Raw genomic sequence first — 25,470 nt, forward strand, 5'->3', positions numbered from 1 at the left:
GGAAAGTTACATCAGATTCATTCCACTGTCTTTCCTTTTCCTATCTCCCCTTCCCTTCATTCCCCTTTGCCAAATCCACTGAACATCTCTCCCTGCCTCTTATTGTGGGTTAGCTTCCACATATCAGAGAAAACATTTGCTGTGTCTTCTATTCCATTCTATTGGTCTTCATGTTGGATTTGGCACCAATACTGTGCTGTTTTTGTTTCTACAGTTCTGTAGTATAATTAGAGGTCTGGTATTGTGATGCCTCCAGAATTGCTCTTCTTGTTCAGGATTGCTCATCTAGTCTGGGTTTTTTATTCTTCCAAATGAATTTTAGAACTGTTGTTTTATAGTTCTGTGAAGAACGTCATTGGTATTTTGATGGGTATTTCACTAAGCCTGTATAATGCTTTTGGTAGTTTGACCATTTTGATAATATTAATTCTGATTATCCAAGAACATGGAACGTCTTTCCATCTTCTAAGGTCTTCTTCAATTTCTTCCTTCACTGTTGTATAGTGTTCATTATGGAGGTCTGTCCCTTCATTAGACTGAGTCCCAAGTATTTCATTTTTTTGTGAGGTTATTGTGAATGGAATAGTTTCTCTAATTACTTTTTCAGCAGATTCATTTTTGGAGTATAGGAAATCAATTGATTACATATGTTGATCTTGTATCCTGCTATTTTGCAAACTTGTTTATCAGTTCTAGAAGGCTTCTGGTAGAGTTTTTTTTTTGGGTCTTCTAAATAAAGGATTATGCCATCAGCAAACAGAGAGAACTTGACTTTTCTGATTTGTATCCATTTAATTTCCTTTTCTTGCTCTGGCTACAGTTTGTCCTTGAGAAACTGTGTAGAATAGGAGTGGTGAGAGTGGGCATTCTTGTCTTGTTTTTGTTTTTAGAGAAAATGCTTTCAGTTTTTCTTTAATCAGTATGATGTTGGCTTTGGGTTTGTTATATATAGTCTTTCCAATGTTGAGGCAAGTTCCTTATATCTTTAGTTTCTCTAGTGTTTTAAACACTAGAGACTGGACTTTTTCTGCATGTATTGAGATAATCATGTGATTTTTGTCCTTAATTCTATTTATGTAGTGAATTACATGTATTGATTTTTGTATGTTGAATGAACCTTGCAACACAATTGATCATAGCATGCTATTTTCTTAAAGTGTTTTTGTATGTGGTTTTCCAATATTTTATTAAGAATTTTTGCATCTAAGTTCATCAAGAATATTGGCCTGAAGTTTCCTTTCCTTGATAGGTCTTTGTCTGATTTTGATATTAGAGTGATATTGGTTTCACAGAATGAACTTGTGAGTGTTCTCTTCTATTTCATGGAATAATTTGAGGAGATAGGTATTAGTTCTTTAAAGGTCTAGTAGTATTTGGCTAAGAATCCATCTGGTCCTAGACCTTTTTTGGGAAGACTTTAAGTAACTGAATCAATATTATTACTTGTTATTGATTGGTTTAAGTTTTCTGTATCCTCATGTTTCAATTTGTGCAAGGTATATTTCTCTAGAAATATCAATAGCTGAAATTTTCTAGCTTATTTGTATATAAATTTTCAAAATTGATGACTTTTTCTTCACCCATTGAGATTATCATGTTTTTGTTCTTCATTGTTTTGGTGTGATGTGTTATATTTACTTACAATGAACCATTCTTGCATTTCTTGGATAAATTCTACTTGGTCATGATACATGATCCTTTTAATGTAGTGTAATTTTATATATTTTGTAGTTAACTTTTGATTATATGCTCATCAGAGATACTAGTCTCTAATTTTCCTTTGTGTTGTGTTGTTTTGGAATCAGGTGATGTTTGTCTCATAAAATTAGTGTGAGAGAATTCCCTCATTCTAAATTTTTTATTGCAATTAATCACATTTATGAAGATTCCATAAAGTTACATAGCTATAATTAAAAAAACCATATTAAAACATAACAATGTAAGACAATCCATCAACATTTCTTAAAGGCAGTGTTATTATTTCTGGATACATGTGTAATACAAATAAATCTAATAGTATAAGTTTTACAAAAATCAAGACATAATGCTTAAATGCCCAGTGTATTTGTTTTTTAATTTTTAAAAAATTATATATATATATATATTTATATATATATAAATATATATATATATCTTTAGATGTTGTTGGATCTTTATTTTATTCATTTATTTTTATGTGGTACTGAGAATCGAACCCAGTGCCTCACGCATGCCAGGCAAGTGCTCTACCACTGAGCCACAACCCCTGCCCCTGTTTTTTAATTTTGACAGTAATTTTCACCAGATACATACATTTTGCCAAGTACATGATACATATATCATCTAAAACATAATTTGGAGCCCTGTATCACCTCAGAAAGTATCCTTTTATCCTTTGCAGCCAATTACCCAAGATACCACAACTGGTCAAGTATTTTCTAATTTGCTACTATAGATTAAATTTGTTTAATCAAAATGACGGTTTTTATTTTCAGGGGAAAAATTCAAGCTGTTGAGTTTTACAGAAAACACAACCTCATTCATAAATGGGATATCAATTCTTTGATTCTCATCTCCATTTCTATGAGATCAACTTTTTTTTAGATTTCCCACAGTGAAATAATAGGTGCTTGTCTTTCTGTGCCTGACTTACTTCATTTAATATAAGGATCTCAGTTCCAACTGTGTTGTTGCAGATGACAAAACTGCATCTTTTTTTTTTTTTTTTAGAACAGAATAGTATTCCATTATGCATGTGCACCACATTTTCTTTATCCATTCATAAAATGTCACAGGCATTTTTATAGATGAGATTTTGCACTTCACATATTTTGTGATTGTTATAGAATATACTCTTGTACTCAGCTTCTTTTGCTCATGCATCAATTTTGGGGATTAATGTGCTGTTTGTTGCATATGTTAGTAATTCATTTTTAGTGTGGAGCAGTATTCTGTTGTATGACTAGACCACCATTTATTTTTCAGAGGCTTATTAATGGACACAGGTGGTTTTGAATTAGGCTCTAGGATCATTTGTGCATAATTTGTAGGCAAGTAGTTTCATTTTCTCCTGAGTAAATACCTAGGAATTTCTGGGTTGCAGAGTAGGTCTATGTGTACAAGACCTTTCTCCAGTGATTTCCAGAATCACTGTACTTTCACACTCCCTGCAGTAGTACATGAGAGTTCCATTCGTTCTGTGTTCTCACCAGCAGTTGTAATTGTCTAGGTCTTTAGTCTTAGGTATTTCGAGTTTGTTTTTTGGTATAGTTCATAAAGAATCAGTATTAGTTTTTCCTTACAAGTTTTGTAGACTTAAGTAGTGAAGTCAACAGGTTCTGGAATTTTCTTCTGTGGAAGATTTTATTTTCTTATTATTTTATCAAGTAGTGTTATTATTATTATTTTATTGTGTGTGGTGCTGATGCTTAAATCCAGTGCCTCACAAGCAATCTGCCACTGAGCTATGTCCTTGGCATCAATTAGTGTTTAAATTGTACAGATGTATGGTATACAGAATGATAATTTGGTACATATATATTGTGTAGGATAAAATCGGTTTAGTTAACATTTCTAGTTTTTTAAGTATTTTAAAAGTTTTGCTTCACATAATAATTTTATGTATTTATGAGGTGCAGTGTATATTTCAAGATATATATGACATATAATAATCAAATCAAGGTAATTAATGTTTCCATCTTCTTCTTATTACTTTATGTTTGGAGCCTTTGAGAACCTCCCTCTGAGTTATTCTTGAATGTGTGTGTAACAGATTATTGTGAAATAGACTCACCACCTCTGTTGTACAACATTAGAACTTATTGCTTCAATCTAACTGCATTTGGATACCTGTGCCCCATCCCCTCTCTGTCCACCATGTTTCCCAGACTCTAATAGTTGTTATTTATTATACATTCAGATCAACTTTTTGAAACATTCTTATATGAGAGAGAACATGAAATTTTTGTCTTTCTGTGTCTGACTTATTTTACTTACCAATTTCCTCCAATTCCATCCATTTTGCAAATGATAAGACATTATTCATTCTAATTGTTGAATCATTCCATAGTGTTTATATGCCACATTTTCTTAAAACATTTTTTTCTTTCTTTTTTTTTAATCTATGTCTTTTTAACTTTATTTTATTTATTTTTATGTGATGCAGAGGATTGAACCCACTGTCTCACATGTGCTAGGCAAGCACTCTACCACTGAGCCACAACCCCAGCCCTGTTTATCCATTTTATATAGATTGTCATCTATGTTGATTCCATACTTAGCTATATGTGAAAAGTGCAGCAATAAACATGGGCAAGCGGGTATTTTTTTGATATGTGGACATAATTTCTGTAGTTATTCAGAACAGGAGTCACTCTGAGGGTGAGGACGGCAATGTCTTCCAATAAACACAGACATCGAAGACCAGGCTTAGAAAGCACAGATCTAATTTTATTTATGATTGTACAAGACATATATAGGCACATTATCCAATCAGGTTAAGATGCTTGTTAAAACATAACAGAACCAACCTATAGGTAAGCTATAAGTTGTACTAATGTAAACAAACCAAGTATCCCTAAGTGTTTCTGTTCGGCAACAAGTCTGAGACAAAGGACTGGGGGAAGGGCAGGCTCCAGAACACAACATGAGGTGAGGCAGCGTGGGGAACTCACACCGCAGCTTGCTGTGATGCCTGTTGAGTGAGGCTTTCCCTCAGCTCTAAGCTCAGCCTCAGTAACTGCAAAGGCCTACAATCCATGGCGAGTCTTTACCATTTCCTCAGTTTCTCCTTCTGGACTGTTAGGTTTATTTAAACCATGGTGTCACTGACTGCTGTCAAATAAACTTAAGGAATGTTCCCTACACATATTCTTTGGGTATACTTAGAAATGGGAGAGTTGGGTCAGGTCATATAGTAGATCTATTTTTACTTTTCTAAGGACTCCCCATACTATTCTCCATAGTGATTGTACTACCCCAAACAATGCATTAGTTACTTTTTCTCCATATTCTCTGTAGCATTTCTTTTTGTCTTATTGCCAATTTAACTGGGATGAGGTGATATCTCATTGTGGTTTTCAATTGAACCCTGATAGCTAGTGATGTTGTATACTTTTTTATAAATTTGGTGGCCATTTGAGTTCACTCATGTTCTTTTCTTATTTTTAATCAGATTATTTGGGGTTTTTTGTAATTGAGTTTTTAAGTTCCTTACATAATTTGAAAATAGCTTTTCCCATTCTGTAGATAGTCTCTTTACTCTCTTGGTCATTTCCTTTTCTGTACAGTGATCCTTAGTTTGATATAATTTGTTTGATTATTCTTGCTTTTATTTTCTTTGCATTTTGGGGTCTTATACAAAGAATACTGCTTATGCCAATATCTTGGAGTGTTTCCCCTACATTTCCTTGTAGTATTTTCAGTTTCAGGTCTTACATTTAGGTCTTGTATTCACTTTTAAGTTGATTTTTGTTCAGGGAAAGAGATAAAGATCAAGTTTTAATCTTCACCATGTACATATCCTCTTTTCTGGCACCACTTATTAAAGAAGATACCCTTTATCTAATATATGTTCTTGGCACTGACAATGTATGTTTTTGGAGACTTTGCCCTCCCAAGTCTCATGTGTTCACAGGTAGGGCTTTAGAGAAGAGACTGAATCATGAGAGTTCTGACTTCATCAGTGGATTAATCCATTGATGACTGAATGGACTACTGAGAGGTGGAATTTAGTTGTAAGAAGTAGGTCACTTGGGGAGTGCCCTGGAGAGGTTTGTCTTCTCTTCAGCCCCTTCTCTGTTGTACACACTCTCTCTCTGCTTCCTAGATGCCATGAACTGGGCAGCTTTCCTCTGCCACACCCTTCCACCGAAATGTTCTGCCTCAGTTCAGTTACAAAGCAATGGAGCCAATTGATCATGCAGTGTATCCTCTGAAACTACAAGACAAAACAAATCTTTCCTCCTTGAAATTGTTCTTCTCAGCTATATTGACTCTAGCATTGAAAAACTGATTAACAGAAGTTTCTTTCTCAAGAATCATTTGTCTATAAATTAATGGGGCTGCTTCTGGGCACACTATTATGTTTCATAGGTCTAGACATCTGTTCTTATGCCAATATCATGCTGTTTTGATTACTATAGCTTTGTAGTGTTTTTTTGAAGTCAGGTAGTGTGATACCTTCAGCTTTGTTCTTGTTAGAGGTTATTTGGATGTTCAGGGCCTTTTGTTCTTTCCTATAAGTTTTAGGGTCGTTTTCTCTAGTTCTGTGAAAAATGTCATTGATATTTTAATGGACTTAGCATTGAATCTATAAATCTCTGGAGAGAATGGACATTTAAAAATCTAAATTCTTCCAATTTCCAGATGTGGTAACACATGTTTATAATCCCAGGAACATAGGAGGCTGAGACAGGAGAATCACAAGTTTTAGTTCAGCCTGGACAACTTTAAGACCCTATCACAAAATGAAAAATTAAAAGAACCAGGGATGTAGCTCAGTGATGGAGCACTCCTGGTTTCAATCCCTAGTAGTACACACACTCAAAAATTCTTCCAATCCAATAAAAGGAGCGGTCTTCCCCATTTGCATGTGTGTGTATGTGTCCTCTTAGCTTATTTCATTATAATTCTGAAATTTTCATTCAAAATATTATTCAATTCTTTTTAAAAATTATTATTGTTTTTATTTTTACAGACTGCATTTTGATATACAAATGGGGTAAAACTTTTGGTTTCTATGGTTATGCACGATGTAGATATTCACTTCTTTAGTTGAAATTATTCCTAGAATTTTGTTATTGTCTTTGAAGTATCTATTGTGAATGTATTGTTCTATTATTTCTTTTTCCATGATACAATTATTAGTGTACACAATGCCACTTGTTTGTGTATGTTAATTTTGAATTCTCCAATTTAACTGATTTTTTTTAAACAGTTCTAATTTTTTTTTTGGTGGAATTGTTAGGTTTATCTATAAATAAATCCTATTCACTAAAGAGATAATTTTATTCCTTCCCTATTTGTATATCTTTTATTTCTTTCTCTTGTCTTGTTGCACTGGATAACACTTATAATGCAATTTTGAATAAGAGTGGTGATAGTTGATATCCATATCTTATTTCAGATCTTAGACGTCTGACTTTTAGCTTTTCCACATTCAATATGATGTTGGCTGTGGATTTGCTACATATACCCTTCATTATGTTGAGCTATGTACCTCCTGTACCTGATTTTTCAATGATCATAAGGGGATGGTGAATTTTATTAAGTGATTTTTGTATCTAGTGAGATAATATGATTTTGTCCTTTAAAAATGTAGTACATTTACCAATTTGCATGTGTTTGAAACATACTTCCATACCTGAGATAAATCCTGCTTGAGAATGACAAATGATCTTTTAGATAGATTGTTGGATTTGATTTGGCAATATTATTTATTTATTCAGTGTACAATTGACATGTATAGTGTATTTTGACATATTGCACATACATGGAATATGACTTATTCTAATTAGGATCCCATTTTTGGGGTTGTACTTGATGTGGAGTTTCACTCAGGCATATTTATATATAACAGGAAATTATGTCTGATTTATTCTACTCTATTTCCTATTCTTGTCCCCCCCATTCCGTTCATTCCTCTTTTTCTAATCCAATGCACTCCCCTTTTGTTGTGTTAGCATCTTGAATTCTTGAATTCATCCATTCATCCATTGAAGGGCACTTAAGTTGGTTCCATAGTTTAGCTATTGTGAGTTGAACTTATATAAACATTGATGTGACTGTGTCACTGTTGTATGCTGATTTTAAGTCCTTTGGGTATGAACTGAGAAGTGGGATAGTTGGGTCAAAAGGTGATTCCATTCCAAGTTTTCTGAGGAATCTCCATACTGCTTTTCAGAGTGGTTGCACCAATTTGCAGTCCCAGCAGCAATGTATGAGTGTATGTTTTCCCCCACATCCTCATCAACATTTATTGTTGCTTATATTCTAGATTGTTACCATTCTGATTGGAGTGAGATAGAATCTCAGTGTTATTTTAATTTGCATTTCTCTAATTGATAGAGATGTTGAATATTTTTTATGTATTTGTTGATCATTTGTGTTATTCTGTGGAGTGCCTGTTCAGTTCCTTTGCCCATTTATCAATTGGGTTATTTGTTTTTGTGGTGTTAAGATTTTTGAGTTCTTTAATATCCTGCAGATTAATGCTCTCTCTGAGGGGCAGGTGATAAAAATTTTCTCCCGTTTTGAAGGTTCTCTATTCACATTCTTGATTGTTTTCTTTGGTGTGAGAAAACTTTTAGTTTGATACCATCCCATTTAATGATTCTCGATTTTACTTCTTGAGCTTTAGTAGTCTTGTTGAGAAAGTCAGTTCCTATGGCTGACATGATGGAGTCTTGGGCCTACTTTTTCTTCTAGTAGGTGCAGGGTCTCTAGTCTAATGCCAAGGTCCTTAATCCATTTTGAGTTAAATTTTGTGCAGGGTGAGAGATAGGGGTTTAATTTCATTATGCTCTGTATGGATTTCCAGTTTTCCTGGTATCATTTTTTGAAGAAGCTATCTTTTCTCACATGTATGTTTATGGCACCTTTGTCTAGTAGGAGATAATTGTATTCATGTGTGTTTGTTTCTGGGTATTCTGTTCTGTTCAGGTCTTCTTGTCTGATTTGGTGCCAATACCATGCTGTTTTTTATACTACAGCTCTGTAGTATAATTGAGGGGATATTGTGGTACCTCCTGCTTCACTTTTCTTGCTAAGGATTGCTTTGGCTATTCTGGGTCTCTTATTTTTCCAAATGAATTCCATGACTGCTTTTCTTTTAATTCTATAAAAAATGTCTTGGGATTTTAATAGAAATTGCATTAAGTCTGTATTGCACTTTTGGCGATATGGTAATTTTTGACAATATTAATTCTGCTTATCCAAGAGCCTGGAAGCTCTTTCCATCTTCTAAAGTCTTCAATTTCTTCCTTTAGTGTTTTGTAGTTTTCATTATAGAGTTCTTTCACCTCTTTTATTAGATTGATTCCCAAGTATTTTATTTTTTTGAGATTATTATGAATGGAGTAGTTTTCCTAATTTCTTTTTTAGTAGATTCACCACTGATGTATAACACATTTGATTATGGGTGTTGATTTTATATCCTGCTACTTTGCTGGATTCATTTATAAGTTATAGAAATTTTCTGGTGGAATTTTTTTGGATCTTCTAAATATAGAATCACGTCATTGGCAAATAGTGATATTTTTGAGTTCTTTTTTTCCTATTCGTATCCCTTTAATTTCTTTCTTCTGTCTAATTGCTCTGGCTAGAGTTTTAAGGATGATGTTGAATAGAAGTGGTGAAAGAGGGCATCCCTGTCTTATTCCAGTTTTTATAGGAAATGCTTTCTATTTTTCTCTGTTTAGAATGATGCTGTTCTTGGGTTTATCATATATAGCTTTTACAATGTGATGTTCCTACTATTCCTAGTTTTCTTGTGTTTTGAACATGAAAAGGTGCTGTATTTTGACAAATGCTTTTTCTGCATCTACTGAGATGATTATATAATTCTTGTCTTTAAGTCTATTGGTGTGATAAATTACATATATTGACTTCTGTATATTGAAACAACCTTGCATTCCTTGGATGAAACCCACTTGATTGTGGTGCACTATCTTCTAAATATGTTTTTGTATAAGATTTGTCAGAATTTTATGGAGAATTTTTGCATCTATGTTCATCAGGGATATTGATCTGAATTTTCTTTCCTTGATATGAATTTGTCTGTTTTTGGTATCAGGGTGATTCCAGCTTCATTGAATCAGTTTGGAAGGGTTCCGTTCTTTTTCATTTCATGGAATCATTTGAAGAGCATTGGTGTTAATTCTTCATTGAAGGTCTTGTAGAACTTGAGAATCCATCTGGTCCTGGGTTTTTCTTGATTGGTAGGCTTTTGATGGTGTCTTCTATTCCATGGTTTGAAATTAACTTATTTAAGTTGTATATGTCGTCCTGATTCAGTTTGGGTAGGTCATGTATATCTAGCAATTTGTTGATGTCTTTGAGATTTTCTATTTTATTGGAGTAAAATTTTTTTGAATAGTTTTTGATTATTTTCTGTATTTCAGTAGTGTCTGTCATGATATTTCCTTTTTCATCACAAATTTTATTAATCTGAGTTTTCTCTCTCTTTCTCTTCATTAGTGTGGCTAAGGGTTTATCAATTTTATTTATTTTTTTCAAAGAACTAACTTTTTGTTTTTTCAGTTTTTTGAATTGTTTCTCTTATTCCCATTTCATTGATTTCAGCTTTGATTTTAATTATTTCCTATCTTCTACTGCTTTTGGTGTTGTTTTGTTCTTTTTCTAGGGCTGTGACATGTAATGTTAGGTCATTTATTCCTTGACTTTCTGTTCTTTTAATGAATGAGCTCCATACAATAAGCTTCCTTCTTAGCACTGCCTTCATAGTGTCCCAGAGATTTTGATATGTTGTATTGGTATTCTCATTTACCTCTAAGTATTTTTTAATTAAATCCTGATTTCTTCTGCTAGCCATTCATCATTCAATAGCATATTATTTAGTCTCCAGGTGTTATAGAAGCTTCTTTTTTATTTTATTATTGATTTCTCATTTCATTCGATTACGATCTGATAGAATGCAGGGTTTTATCTGTATTTTTTGTGTTTGCTAAGAGTTGCTTTGTGGCATAATATATGGTCTCTTTGAGAGAAAGATTCATGTACTGTGGAGAAGAATGTGTATTCTATATTTGTCTGTTAAATGTAAACTGTTGATTGTATCATTTAGTTCTATAGCTTCTTATTTTAGTTTTTGTTTGGAGGATCAATCCAGTATTGAGAGAGTTGTGTTAAATTCACCCAGTATTATTGTGTTTTGGTCTATTTGATTCTTGAAATTGAGAAGGGGTTTGTTTATTGTACATAGATGTCCCATTGTTTGGGGCATAAATATTTACAACTGTTGTGTCTTGATGTATCATTCCCTGAAGCACTATGAAATGTCCTTGTTGTCTCTTCTGATTAACTTTGGCTTGAAGTCTCCTTTATCTGTTGTGAGGATAGAAACCCCTGCTTGTTTATACGATCCAGTGAGTGATATGTTTATTCCCATTCTTTTGCCTTCACTCTGTGGATGTCTTTGCCTAGGAGGTGAGTCTCTTGGAGACAGCATATTGTCAGGTCTTGTTTTTTAATCCAATATCCATTCTATGTCTTTTGATTAATGAGTTTGGTCCTTTAAACTTCAAGGTTATTATTGAGATATGCTTTGTATTCCCAGGCATTTGGGTTTATTTCTGGTTTTGAATTTGAATTAGTTTCTTTTTGATTGACTATTCCATTTGCTGGTTTTCATTTTTTTAAATTTTATCTTCATGGAGTATTTTGCTAAGAATGTTCTGCAGTGCTGGTTATTTGTGAATTCTTTTAACCTTTGTTTATCATGGAATGTTTTTATTTCATCTTCAAATCTGAAGTCTAAATTTGCCAGATGTTGAATTCTTGGTTGGCATCCATTTTCTTTCAGAGTTTGATATATATACTTTCCTAGGACCTCCTACGTTTGTGGGTTTGGGTTGAGAAATCAGCTGGGATCTAAATTGGTCTCCCCCTATAAGTAATCTGATATTTTTCTTTCTCAGCCTTTAACATTCTATCCTTATTCTTTGTGTTTGGCATTTTCATTATAAAATGCCTTGATGTGGGTCTGTTTGAATTTTGTACATTTGAGATTCTAAAAACCTTTGTTTTTCATATTTCATTTCCTTCTTTACATTTGGGAAATTTTCTGATATTATTTCATTGAAAAGATCGTGCATTCCTTTGGTATGTATCTCCATCCTTCATCTATCCTGAGAAGTCTTAAATTTGGTCTTTTCCTGTTATTCCATAATTCTTGGAAATTCTCTTCTTGGTTTTTACTATCTTTTCTGCGTGGTCAAGTTTGTTTTCAAGATTATATATTTTGTCTTCATTGCCTGAACCTCCAAGTGGTCTAGTCTCTTTGTGATGCTTTCCATTGTATTTTTAATTTTGTTTATTGATTCTTTCATTTCAAGGATTTCTGCTTGATTTCTTTTCAGAATCTCTATGTCTGTATTGAAGTGATCTTTCACCTTCAGCAATTTATCTCCAAATTCACTTCTTACATTGTACTTTATGTCATGGATCAGTATACTATGTACATTCTAAACTCTGTCTTTGATATTTCTTCTACTTTGTTGTCAATGGTTTCTATTATTGGAGCATTTGGTTTGTTTTAGGTGCTTTGTTCCCTAGTTTTTTCATGTTGTTTGTGTGTCTTCCCCTCTAGCAGTATGGATCTGAGGTACAGTTCCTACTGTGTAGACTTATAATGTCCCTGTCTGTTTCCAGTTCCTTGCCTTTAAGAGGAGACCAATATTAACAACACCCAACACAAACAATATACAACCTTAAACCAATAGCTCCTGTTAAGACCTCTACAGTTTTGTTGCAAAAAACAGAAATAATGGGTTCAAGTATTGTCTACAATACAAATAGTAGGTTTGCAAAGGGTTTACAATTTCAGATAGTGAACAAAGAGCAACAGAAGTGGTGTAAAATGTAAGGTTTATGAGGAAGGAGGAGAGAAAATAGAAGTAAAAAAACCATAGGAAGAGTAAAAGAGTAACAGAGGGTGGCCATTGCAGAAAAAATGTGAGAAAGAATCCAGGGAAACAGATAAGTGAGAAGAAAAAATATATATATAGTAAAAATTTTTTAAAAATTAAAAAGTAGAAATAGAAGTCTACATAACAAAACTGTAATATACTATGCAGACATCCCAGTCCTCAACAAACTGATACATAAAAAATACTTGGTTTCAAAAATTGTAGAAATGTGAGAAAGAGAAAAAAAAGTATCTCAGAAAATTGACCTATTGTTTTCATTGGATTTCAAAAATTTCTCAGCTTTCTTTCTCAGCAGTTAGGTGGTGTTGTCCAAAGTTTGATACTAGCTCCACTCTCAGGATTATTGGGGTTGCTGTGGTGGGTGGGTTAGTTCTGTAGGCAGAACTGCAAGGTCCTATTTCTAAATAGAATTCGAACACTTGTTTTTCAGTGTTTGTTTCACTTGGACTACTCTGATCCTTTTAGAAGTTATCAAGGAATCTTTACACTCACCCATAGTCATTAGAGCAAAATTATTTCCATTATAAACTAAAGTTCTAAAGTTGGCCTACTATGATTCCCAGTGAATAACTGTTTGCTGGGTGAGGATGTCTAATTCTAAGATTCTTCAAATAAACTTTTGTATATCTCTACTACTTTCCAATCTTACTACTATTCAAATATTGTGGGTAAGTTTTTTCCTTGTCTTTCATTTTAGACTTTGTGGAAAAGCTTAATTTTGTTGATTTGACTAGATAATTACTGTCTGCTGTACAGATTCAAACCCATGTGACCATAATCCCCATATTACCAGAATGATTTCTCCATATCTCTGAATATTACTGTTATAATTCATTAAGTAAAATCCTATGACAGTCATATAACACTATTTTAGCAATGTAAGAATTGAAGTAATTGCTGCATATGTCAAATTCTATACTTACCACAAGCTACCTCTGAGACCTTAGACAAATTCCCAGAATTTAATTTTCCTTAGGTACACACTGAGTGTAATAAGATACTTCCTTTACATAGAGTTTGGGGAAATAAAAAAGATGGGAGTTAATTCTTTTAACGTTTTGAGGAAGAAATAAGAAATAAGAAAGCTTATGGTTCTCCAGAACACAAGGAAAAATTGACACATCCATCTCTTGGAATGGAACCAATCTGTAATTCCTTGGTAGCTTAATCTTTTCCAAAACAGAGAACAAATTTCCACATTAATCCCTTTAAACAAAGCCAATATTGTATGTGATTTTATAAAATAAACATGTTTTTATAAAAAAAAGAAAATCAAAACAAGAACATTATGTGAAGAATATATCTATAAATTATACATACTATATATTATATATGTACATATTATATATATTATGTATCTATATATAAATACATATAATTTTCTCTATCACAGCCAAGAGGATTTGTAAGCAAATGCTCAGTATCTCTAAGCATCATGGTACAGAAAATGTTCTCAGGACAAATACCATCATTTAATAGTACCTTATGGAAGATATTGTTGTGGAGACATCAAAATGGGACCCTAAAGAATGTCTACCAGGAAAAGAAGGGAGGGAAAATGGACATTGGAGGAAAGAAACCATAGACCTGAAATGCAATGCATGTTTTTTTCCCATCCTGACTATTCCCTTTTTAGTCAAGTATATTTTCTGGAGCCATATTCATCCAGCTGGCCTTGGGATTGGACATTTACCTGGCGATCTTTATCCTCTTGGCTATCACTGCTATTTACACAATTACTGGTGAGTCTGCTACCTGTTTTTACACAGCATGTTGCTTTCTGCTCAACATATCCCAACCTGTAATTAGTAACCCAGTGTTAATCTTGTCATTGTCAAGAGAAGGATACCATTTCATTTCCACTATGAGAGTCAGGCATAAGACCAGAAACATGAATCGTAAGAGTAGTAAACAAAAAAAGAAATCCCCAGTATTAGGTGTCAGCACTTTGATTGAGGAAAGTGACATTTTGTGTTTGGTATCCTGATTATCATTTAGAATTCAGCGTATCATATGCATGGAAGGTTGAGATGAAAAAGCAGCTCATAGACTAAAAATGCAAGATGAGGTTCAAATGAATATAAGATGCCAGGCCATGGTGGTGGGCTATTATCATCAGTCAAGAAAGTAGAACTGGAGCAGTAATTTGGTCATGGAGAAAAGTTGTGTGGCAATAATCCAAGCAGGCTCCCATGAATCAGGTTTGTTGGTTTAGTGTCTCATGTGTAATTACTTGTGAAAATTAAAGTATACCACTTGAGTTGGACAAAATAAAGAAAAATAGCTGATATTGAACACTCAGAGATGTTTCTGCATCCTAGGAAGTGAAATAAGCCTGTTTTAGAAAGTCAAGCATAGTATATTTTCTGTCATAGGTGAGAGCTAGAAAAAAAAGGGCAAAAAGAGAATTTTCATGGAAATAGAAAGGAGACCACGTTTTAGTTAGCTTTTTATTACTGTGACTAACATACCTAACATGAATATCTTAGAGGAAGAAAAGTTTATTTTGGCTCATGGTGTCAGGGATCTCAGTCCATTGACAGTCAAGTCCGTAGTTCTGTGTCTAAGGTGAGGCAGAACATCAGTGAGGAAGGTGTGGTGGAGGTGAGCTGCTTGCCTCATGGTAGCAAGAAAACAGAGAAAAGGGTTAAAGTGCCACGAGGGAGATGCACCCTTCCAGGGCACCCCCCAGTGACCCACATCCTCCAGTCACACCCTATATATCTACATTTCCCACCCAGTCTATTCAAACTAGAAAGGACTTGATTAGGTTTCAGCTCTCTGAAACCAATCACCTTTACCTGTGACTATTTCTACAGAAATACAGGAAATTTGGGGAACTGTTTCATATCAAAACCATACCATTCTGCCCCTGGCCCCAACAGTTTATGTCTATCTCACTATGTAAAATGCACTTAGTCCATCTCCAAGAATCCTATGGTCTTAACAGTTCCAGCATTTCCCAAAGTTCAAGTCCAAATCTCTGAGACTCAAGGCAAACTTTAAGCTCTGAGCTCCCATAAATACCAAAAGCAAGCTACATATCCAATATACAGTGGCACAGAGTGAACATCTCCATTTCAAAAGGGAGAAATAGAAGCATAGTAAAAAACAAAGATGAGGCCAAAACAAGACTTAAGCCCAACCAGCAAAACAAGTCCCATCACTCCATGTAAAGCAGGTCCTATAACTCCACGTATAATATCTAGGACATATGGTTGTGATATGTGCTTTCCAAAGGTCTTAGGCAGCCTATGCCCCTTTCACCTTGATGGTGAACAAGAGCACAAAACCTCTCTTTTAGTCTAGTTTCCTCTTCAGACAACAGTTTTTCTCAGCAGATAGTCCATATTACTTGCATCTCTTAATTCCTGGCGTCTCCAGTCTAGCCTTGGCTTCATTTTCACAGTTTAATGTATCACCTTCTCAAGGGAAGCCTGCAGGGACTCTGACCCTGTTACACTTTGCCCAGTCTCCCAGGCCTTCCTTTGAAATTTCAGTGGAAGCTTCCATGACCCCTGAGCTTAGGTCCTCTGCCAGCTCATGTGATACTGGGGCCTCCTAGAACCATAACTGAAGTGCCTATGAGTGACTACATGGCTCAGCATGGTGAAACAACATCCTAGGCCACCCTATGCAGGCAGAGTACCTACAAGATCTCTTCTCAAAGGAATTTTCTTTTCTACACCCTCAAATCTGCTGTGGTGCGGTATTGAAATGCCCCAGAGGCATTTCCCATTGTTTCTGAAAAGTAATTAGCATCACATTAGGGACTATAATCTCTTCAACAGATGTGCCTTACTTGGCCCCGATTTTACAAGTACTTTTCTGGTTAAACTGAAAGGTTTTTTTTTCTTTTTTTGCTAGATTTTATAATCCTTTAGCTACTTTCTGCTCTTGATTCTCACAGTAAATAGGGATAAAGCTGCCAACAACATCCATGTCACTGACTGATTGGTATGGTGTCTTGAAATGTCCTCTGCTACATTAATTAGTCCATTTCTTTTATATTCATCTTCACAAAAGTCTCAGGACAGGGGCAAAATGTGGACAAGTTCTTTGCTGGAATGTCACATGAGTGGCCTGTAGTCCAATTACCAATAGAGTCCTCATTTCCCTCTGAAATGTCACAATCACAGTCTGCATTCCTATCAGCATTCTGTTCTTAGCTCCCACCAGAATCACTTATTAAGCTCTGCTCATAACATTCTAAGGTTTTTCCAGTCTGCATTTCCAAACTTCTCCAAATTCTTCCTTCAAATGATTTCCAAAGGCTTCTGAACCACATGGTTGGGTTAGTCACAGAAATGACCACACTTCTCAGTACCAATTTCCATTTTAGCCAGCTTTGCTTCACTGTGACCAAAATACCCAACGAGAATGACTTAGAGGGGGAAAAGTCAATTTTGACTCATAAAATCAGAAATCTCAGACCATAGGTGTCTGACTGCATTGCTCTTGTCTAAGGTCAGGTAGGATTTCATGGGGGAAGCATATGGCAGAGAGAAGCTGCTCCCTTCGTGGCAACAAGGAAGCAGATAGAGAGGGGGTTAAGGAGCCACAGGGGAGATGCACCCTATCAGAGCATTCCCCCAGTGACACCCTGCTTTAGCTACTCCCCACTTGCCTACATTTACCACCCTGTCCTTTCAAACTAGGAAGGACTGGTTAGAATATGGCACTCACAATCCAATCAGATCACCTTTGAATATTCCTGCTGAAATGGAGCTTTTTGGGGACACCTCATATCAAAAGAATAACAGACCAAAAAGAAAAGGAATAAGAAAGGGAAAATGGCATGGGGCAAGGAAGAAGAGATACTAGGTCATGAAATTGGCTAAATTATGCTATGTGCCTATATGAACAAATTGCAATGAATTCTACTATTTTGTACAATTATATTGCACCAGGAAAAATCCCCACGTTTCTGGAAGCATTTTGAAGGATTTTTGTTTGTTTAATACTTCTGAAAAGAATGCATATTAAAAAAATTGAGACGCAAAAGCTTTGGTTCTATACTAATGAATCTTCAAGGTTTAGGATTTGGGGAAGGTGGAAAAGATTACCTAAACTCTTTTAAAACCTGAAAAGTGCAACCAAAATAAACTGAAAAAATTCCTATTAACACTTATGAAGAATGTTAGTTAGATGTAAAGGGGAGCAGTTTTGGTTCGTCGATAACTCCCAAAAGACGCTCCACAGATACAGGTCTCACACGAGGAACTTTTATTCAAGCGGACAAAACGTGTCCGCTCGGGGGAAAGGGGAAAGGGAAAAGAGGAAAGGAGAAGATGGCGCACGGTTCTTTGTATTGGAATTTCGCGGGCTGGGAGGAACCAATCACGGAGGAGGGTTATTACAGACTGACTGATGGACCAATGACATATTGGAACGTAATGTGGGAGGCAGGAAGGTTACTGCGATGTAAGCCGGAAATTCCTGTAACGGGAAAGGTGGGCTTAACGGCAGATTGACAGGTGGATTTGGGAAGCTGGATTACCTAACAAAGAATCTCCACAAAACTCTTTCCATGTTTTTTATTATAGTAGAGAATCTCAAAGGGCTAGAGGGTCCTCATATGCCAAATAGGAATGAGGAGGGTTCCCTGACTAATCTCCTTCTTGTTAAGTGTTCTCCCCATCCCATCTAACCCTGCTTCTTAATGAAGCAGGCATACATCTTCAAACCTGAAAGGACATCAATCATCCCACTGGCACCTGTCTTTTAGAACCACCCCTCATATTTTTCCTGTGTACTAGGTCTTAAGTTGTGTTCTAGGAACAACACACATTTTTGAGTTGCAAATCTTGCTAAGTATGTAAACAGTTCCTGACAGGGAAAAATTGTTTTTAGATTACAAACTAAATCCGTTTCGTATATTTCAAAGGATGCATTTGTCAGTGAAAAAAGCTAGAAATTAACTCATTCACCAAAGAAAAATCAACAAGTGGGAAGCAAATTTTCTTGGAAGTCACAGTCATATATATAGTACTTTTCAGAAAAGAGGAGGGGCAAGATGACTGCCACCCACGTTCATAAGTTTCATCAAATACTGGATCTACTCAAGGGTGGAGAGAAAAGAAAACTTTGAAAAAGGAATCTGTTATTATAGGAGACAGTTACTATGCTACTTTTTCTAAGAGGACCAGATGGGGAATATGTTTTCTCAACTAGATCTAGGAAGTGGCATGTGGAATCAATCTATCCTCCTCATTGAAGTGCTGCCCACTTATTAAGAATTAAAAAAAAGAGAAAAGACTAAAATACAACTACATTACTCTACACTTTCCCCCAAATGAAGAAGAAGAAGAGGAAGAAGAAGAGGAAGAAGAGGAAGAAGAAGAAGAAGAAGAAGAAGAAGAAGAAGAAGAAGAAGAAGAAGAAGAAGAAGAAGAAGAAGAAAAGGAAGAGGAAGAGGAAGAAGGAGAAGAAGGAGGAAAAAAAAAAGGCATTAAAATGTCTCAGATTACTCCCCAGGTTCAATCCATGGCATGACTTCAACAAGTTAATTGTTACAAAGTCACCAAAGCATGCCTTGTTTTAAAACAAGAATGGGGGGAAAAAGGCTTTTTAAAGTAACAAAACAAAAACCAGTGCTTATCTCTTTTCCGACAATGCATATTTACTCAAAATGAACTGGTATTGGGAGAGAGAGCAGGGGCCATACCTAGGGACCTTGTCTCACATGAATGCATGTGCGTAGGTGTGAGGCATTTGTCCTTATTTTAGAAACAAATTTTAATTTTATTTATTTATTTATTTATTTATTTATTTTTTACAGACTGCATTTTGATTCATTGCACACAAATGGGGTACATCCTTTCATTTCTATGGTTGTGCATGATGTAGTCATACCATTCATGTAATCATATATGTACATAGGGTAATGATATCTGTCTCGTTTCACCATTTTCTTAACCCCTTCCCTCTCATTTCCTTCCACATAATCTAAACTTCCTCCATTCTTCTCTCCCTCCCCACCCCCACACTCCTATGATATATCATCCTCCACTTATCAGGGAAAACATTTGGCCTTTGGTTTTTTGGGCTTGGCTTATTTCACTTAGTATGATATTCTCCAATTCCATCCATTTATGTGCAAATGCCACAATATTCTTCTTCTTTATGGTTGAAAAATATACTGTTGTGTATATATGCCACAGTTTCTTTATCCATTCATCTGTTGAAGGGCATCTAGGTTGGTTCCACAATCTAGCTATTGTGAATTGAGCTGCTGTAAGCATTGATGTGGCTGCATTTCTGTAGTATGCTGACTTTAAGTCCTTTGGGTATAAACTGAGGAGTGGGATAACTGGGTCAAAAGGTGCATCCATTCCATGTTTTCTGAGGATTCTCCACACTGCTTTCCAGAGTGGCTGCACAAATTTTCAACTCCACCAGCAATGTAAAAGTGTGCCTTTTTCCCCACATCCACACCAACATCTATTATTGTTTGTGTTCTTAATAATAGCCATTCTAATTGGAGTGAGGTGAAATCTTAAAGTTGTTTTAATTTGCATTTCTCTAATTACTAGAGATGAGGAGCACTTTTTCATATATTTATTAATTGCCTGTATGTCTTGAAAGACAAATTTTAATTTTTAATCTTTAGTTTGATTTAAATATTACTTTCAGTATGATGGCACCACCAGATTGGCACAAATAGAACTCTGGAGAGTTGGTCATAGCAGCATGTACCTGAGGGTCTTTTTTGGTTCTAGAGGTGCAGGGCAGCCAATATTGCTTCATCAAACACATTCTTTAGGTCTTTCTGTGTGAGTGCAGAATACTCCACATTCTTGACATCCTTCAGATCATGGGTCAGCTTGTGAGCAGTCTCTGGAGTGATAGGCTTCTGTTTGTTCTCAGCAAGTTTCTCAATAGTAGAGGAGTTCACCTCTGAGATCAATTTGGGTCCCAACAACAAGAAAGGAGTCTTTGGAGAGTTGTATCTTAGACACCCACTTTTCTTTCACATTTTGAATGAAGATGGAGAGACTACTGAAAAGCAGACATACATCTGTTTGTGGATAATTCAGCAGTTATAGTCTGTCACAATCCTCTTGCCCTGCTATATCTAAATGCTCAAGAGTCCATGGCTCTCCAATCATAACTGTGACTGCATAGTTGTCAAAATAGTTGGTACCTATTCTGATGGAAATTTGTTTGTTGTGTAGGATATCAGAAGGCACATTTTACTAATAGCGCCATTGCCCACAACAAACTTAATTGTCTGTATTGTGGAAATAGTTTTGCATCCACTTTAAATATTTCAAATTTGATGTTGACCTCAACTGTCTCTGCTGGGGTGTTGACCCTGGAACCCTTTATATAGATTGAGTGTATGTTTCAGATTATAGGAGAGATAAGGGCCTTGCTCTCCTATTTTCCAGATAATTATTGGTCCCTCCTGACATTTTCATAAAGGAAATACCTTTCTAAGAATCTAGTGGATCTAGAATTGGAAAAAAAGTTGTGTTTTTCAGTGGAGTTCACACAGCCAATAAGAAGAATGACTTCATGGCATTTGCTGGTAAATGGATGGAACTGGAGACTATTATGCTAAGTGAAATCAGTCCCCCAAAGTCAGTTGAATTTTTTTCTCATATATGGAAGTTAACTCCAAAAAAGGAATAGAGGGAAGATTAGTGGAGTAGAAAGGGGAATTAAGGAAAGGGAGGAGAAATGGGATGGGGAAGACAGTGGAATGAATCTGACCTAATATTCCTATGTACACATATGAATAAACCACAGTGAATCTCACATCATGTACATCCACAAGACTCTAATTAAAAAGATCTGTAAGTAAATAGCAGAAAGATCAGTAGAATAGAGAGAAGGGAACAGGGAGTGGGAAGAAGGGAAGGGGAAAGGGAAGTTCTGGGGATTGAATTAGAACAAATTTTATTCCACACTTTAATAATTATGTCAAAACAAATTCTTTTTTCATGTATAAGTAAAAAGAACCTGGAAAACCCTAATCCTAAGAATAATTATGTTTTGTTGTTGCTGTTGTTGTTTAATATTGCTGCAAAAAACAAGTCAATGGTGTTTCAGGTATTCAGCTAATGGAACAATGATATGTCACAACACCAGAGTAAAAACAGTTTTGATAGATTTTTTTTTGAGAGCACATATATTTTGTTAAATGAGAGGAATTCAGAAATTGCTCAGGGAAACTTTTGAGATAATAAAAATTTCCTCCTATGTAATATTTAAAAATTCACATGAAGATGGAACTCTACTATGATTCATGGAAACTTTAAATCAGGGCAAATAGGAGCATTAAGGAGATAATGATGTCAAGACAAGTTTGTGACTCAACCAAGAGCTTTTTTTTGTTGTTGTTGTTGTTTTTGGCGGTGCTGGGGCTTGAACCCAGGGTCTTGTGCTTGTAAGGCAGTCACTCTACCAACTGAGCTATCTCCCCAGCCCAGCCAAGAGATTTTGACATGTTTTCGGTGAGTCATTTCTGTGGTTTGAGTAGCTGGGAACCCAGTGGTAAAGGTATATAGATGAGTACACATGGATAAGATGACCTGGAACTCTTCTTTCTCTTCACAGGGGGCTTGGCCTCAGTGATTTACACAGACACCCTCCAGGCTATCATCATGTTGATTGGCTCTTTTATTCTCATGGGGTATGGTAAGTGATGACAGTATTCACAGCCTTACACTCCGTAGATTTGTTATAGGACTTATTTCTCTTTGTCTGATCTTTATTACTGCCTCCCAGTTCTATTGGGTTACATTTTCCTATCATTTGTATTATTCCCACCATGGATATATATGCCTGAGTCCATTCTTGCTTCATTATCTCAGCATGAGAAAATGGAGAAAAGAACTTTACTTCCTTTATAAAATCATCACCTAACTTACATTATTTAACCTTAATTTCTTTGTGTGCAGAATGGACAAAATCAGTATTATTAAGATGCCAGAATTAAACGAATACTGGTGTATTTGATTCAAAGCATATAAACCTATGAGTTACATAGAATTTTCATGAAATGGAGGATTAAATACTAGGAAAAGTGTACAGAGCTGAATATAATCCTCATTACAACTATTTTGGAATAAATCCATTGAAATGCACTACCTAATATATTATTGGAATATGTAAACTCTGGTTGGAGTTATTCTTGATTACTTTCACATTTTTCTCTTGAGCAATGAAAAATAATAATATTCATGAATCTAATGTACAGTTTGATCATTTTTGTTTTTTTTTTTGTATTTATTAATCTCTACATAAGAATTCATACACATAGTAAGGTGCAAATAAATGTTTCTCCCTTTCTTGAAGTCACCATGTTCCAACTGGTCTAGCTGCACTACATACTGAAAAAATGACAATATGCATGCGCCTAATCAAAGAGCTTGAAAATACATGATTCAAAACTGATTGCACTGTTCACACCCAGCTGTGCTAGGGCAGTGTAATAAGTTGCTAAGAGATTAAAGAAAGTACAGGGAGATGGCAGGAGAGACATCAGGCTTCTTGACAAAGGCTTACAGGGAAGGTTCAGGGGCAAAAGGTAAGACAGGTAGCACCTCCATCCCTCCTGGTGTTTTGCCAAGTAATGCTTCCATCCATTATTACACTTACTCTGGAAAGTAACATCTTCAGCCTCCATAATGCCTTCTTAGTGACATACAGCTGGATGAGTGGCACTTTGCCTCTCCACATTGTCCTCAATTTTGCACTAGTTTCCACAGGGAGAGGGGTTTGATGAGTTAGGCTACATAAGCAGTGACATTACTAGCTTAGCTTGCATTGTCCTACTGTATGAGCAGCATTCCAAAGAACGTGGTGTGGATCAAAGAAAGCAGCTTTCTACGGATAATGCTAACTTGCCATCATTTCCAGCACACATGAGAGAAAATCAGTGTTTTTTGAGGTAATATTTATCTGGATATTGTGGCTTAGACTCAGTTTTTTCAACTGGCTAGGTTGTTGGGAACACAGAGGGATACTTCAGGGATATGGTATTTTACTGTCTTCTTTTTCTCCATGGATGACATACTGATATAAATGCAAAGAAACTAAAGTCTACAACAGTACTTGATGATTCGAATACTATATGAATGTCATTAACCACTTGAGATTATTTACATTAAAATTAAATAAAATAAAAATTCAGTTTCTCATCTTCCAAAGCCTATTCCAAGTGCTAAATATTTGGCAATTGGCCAAATGGAAGAGCACAGATATAGAAAAGTTTCATCAATGTGTAAAGTTTCTTTTGTACAGTAATGCTACAAGAGGCAACTGCTAATACCACTTCCTTATTCAGTGTCTAATTAGTCAGAAACTTCTGTGCTGTTTTGAACATAGGTTTTTGAATTCTGGTCCCAGTGATGCACTCCCTGTTATCTGTAATTCTAAACCTTACTTCTCCTTCTGGAATAAGAAGACTATCTTATATCTTAGCTTAACTCATGTATTTTAAATTTCATTTAAACTGATATATAAAAGCAAAATCATATGTCAATGGGGTACAACAAGTGATGCTTTAATTCATTTATACATTATGTAGTGCCTAAAATGTTAAACGTATCTATATCCTCAAAATTTATTTTTTCTTTTATGGAAATATTAAATATCCTTTATATTAACTTTTGAAATATACGAGAGATGATTGTTTCCTATAGCCACCCTACTGTGTATAGCAGAACTTCTTACTCCTATCTAATTGTAACAGTATCCATTGATTGTTTTTTCCTCATCCCCCATCACCTTACTTTCCCTAGTGTCTGGTAACCACCATTCTCCCCTGGATTTCTATGAGATGGAATATTGTGCATTCCACATATGTATAAGATCATGTGGTCCATGTCTTTCTGTGCCTGATTTATTTCACTTAATGTAATGATCTCCAGATCTGTCCATGTTGCCACAAAGAACAGAATGTTATTCCTTTTTATGAATAAATTGAATAAATAGCAGTCTGTTTTGCATATGTATCACATTTCTTTAGCCATTTGTTAGTTGATGGACACTTAGATTATTTCCATTTCTTAGCTATTGTGAATAGTGCTGTAGGAAACATGGGAGTGCAGCCATCTCTTCAACTTACGGACATAATTTCCTCTGCATGTGTATACACTAGTGGCATTGATGGATCATATGGTAGATCAAGTTTAATTTTTTGAGAAACCTCCCTGATATTTTCCGCAATGGCTATTAACATTCCCTCCCACCAGCGTGCAAGTTTTCCCTGTTCTCCACATCCTCAATAGTGCAAGTTTTCCTTTTTCTCTACATCCTCACTGGTATGTTTTATCTTTCATTTTTTTGACCATAGTCATTGTTACTGGAATAAGGTGATATCTCATTATAGATTTGATTTGCATTTCCCTGATGCTTATGGATCTTGAGCATTTTTTTCATATAACTTTGACCATTTGTATGTCTTCTTTTGAGAAATGTCTATTTAGGTCTATGGCCCCTTTTAATCAAGTTTTATGTTGTTGCTTGTTTTTTGTTTTGTTTCGATTTTGGGATTTTTTTGTTGGTTGTTTTTGTTTTTGTATAGCTATTGAGATCTTGGAGTCTCTTATATATTCTAAATATTAATCCCTTGCAAGATGTATTGTTGGCAAATATTTTCTCTGAATCCATAAATTTTCTCTTTACTCAGATGACTATTTTCATTATTGTGTGGAGTCTTTTTCAGTTTAATGTACTTCCATTTGTCCATTTCTGCTTTTGTTTTCTGTGATTTTTGGATCTTGTCTAGAAATCCTGTCATTTTTAAGTATCCTAAACTATTTCCTCTGTTTTATTCTAATAGTTCCATAGTTTGAGGTCAGTTCATATA

General features: G+C 35.2%; 1 protein-coding gene across 2 annotated transcripts in view; it reads left to right on the forward strand.

Annotated features, from left to right (window-relative positions):
- Positions 1–25,470, forward strand: part of LOC124990932 (solute carrier family 5 member 4-like) — a 58,926-nt gene that overhangs the window by 12,614 nt on the left and 20,842 nt on the right. For both annotated transcript variants that reach the window (XM_047561482.1, XM_047561483.1), the window contains exons 6-7: positions 14,284–14,389; positions 22,212–22,292. In XM_047561482.1, the coding sequence (XP_047417438.1) occupies positions 14,284–14,389; positions 22,212–22,292 (187 nt within the window). The remainder of the gene's footprint in view (positions 1–14,283; positions 14,390–22,211; positions 22,293–25,470) is intronic.

This window comes from Sciurus carolinensis, chromosome 8 (genome assembly GCF_902686445.1).
Source record: "Sciurus carolinensis chromosome 8, mSciCar1.2, whole genome shotgun sequence".
Taxonomy (NCBI): domain Eukaryota; kingdom Metazoa; phylum Chordata; class Mammalia; order Rodentia; family Sciuridae; genus Sciurus; species Sciurus carolinensis.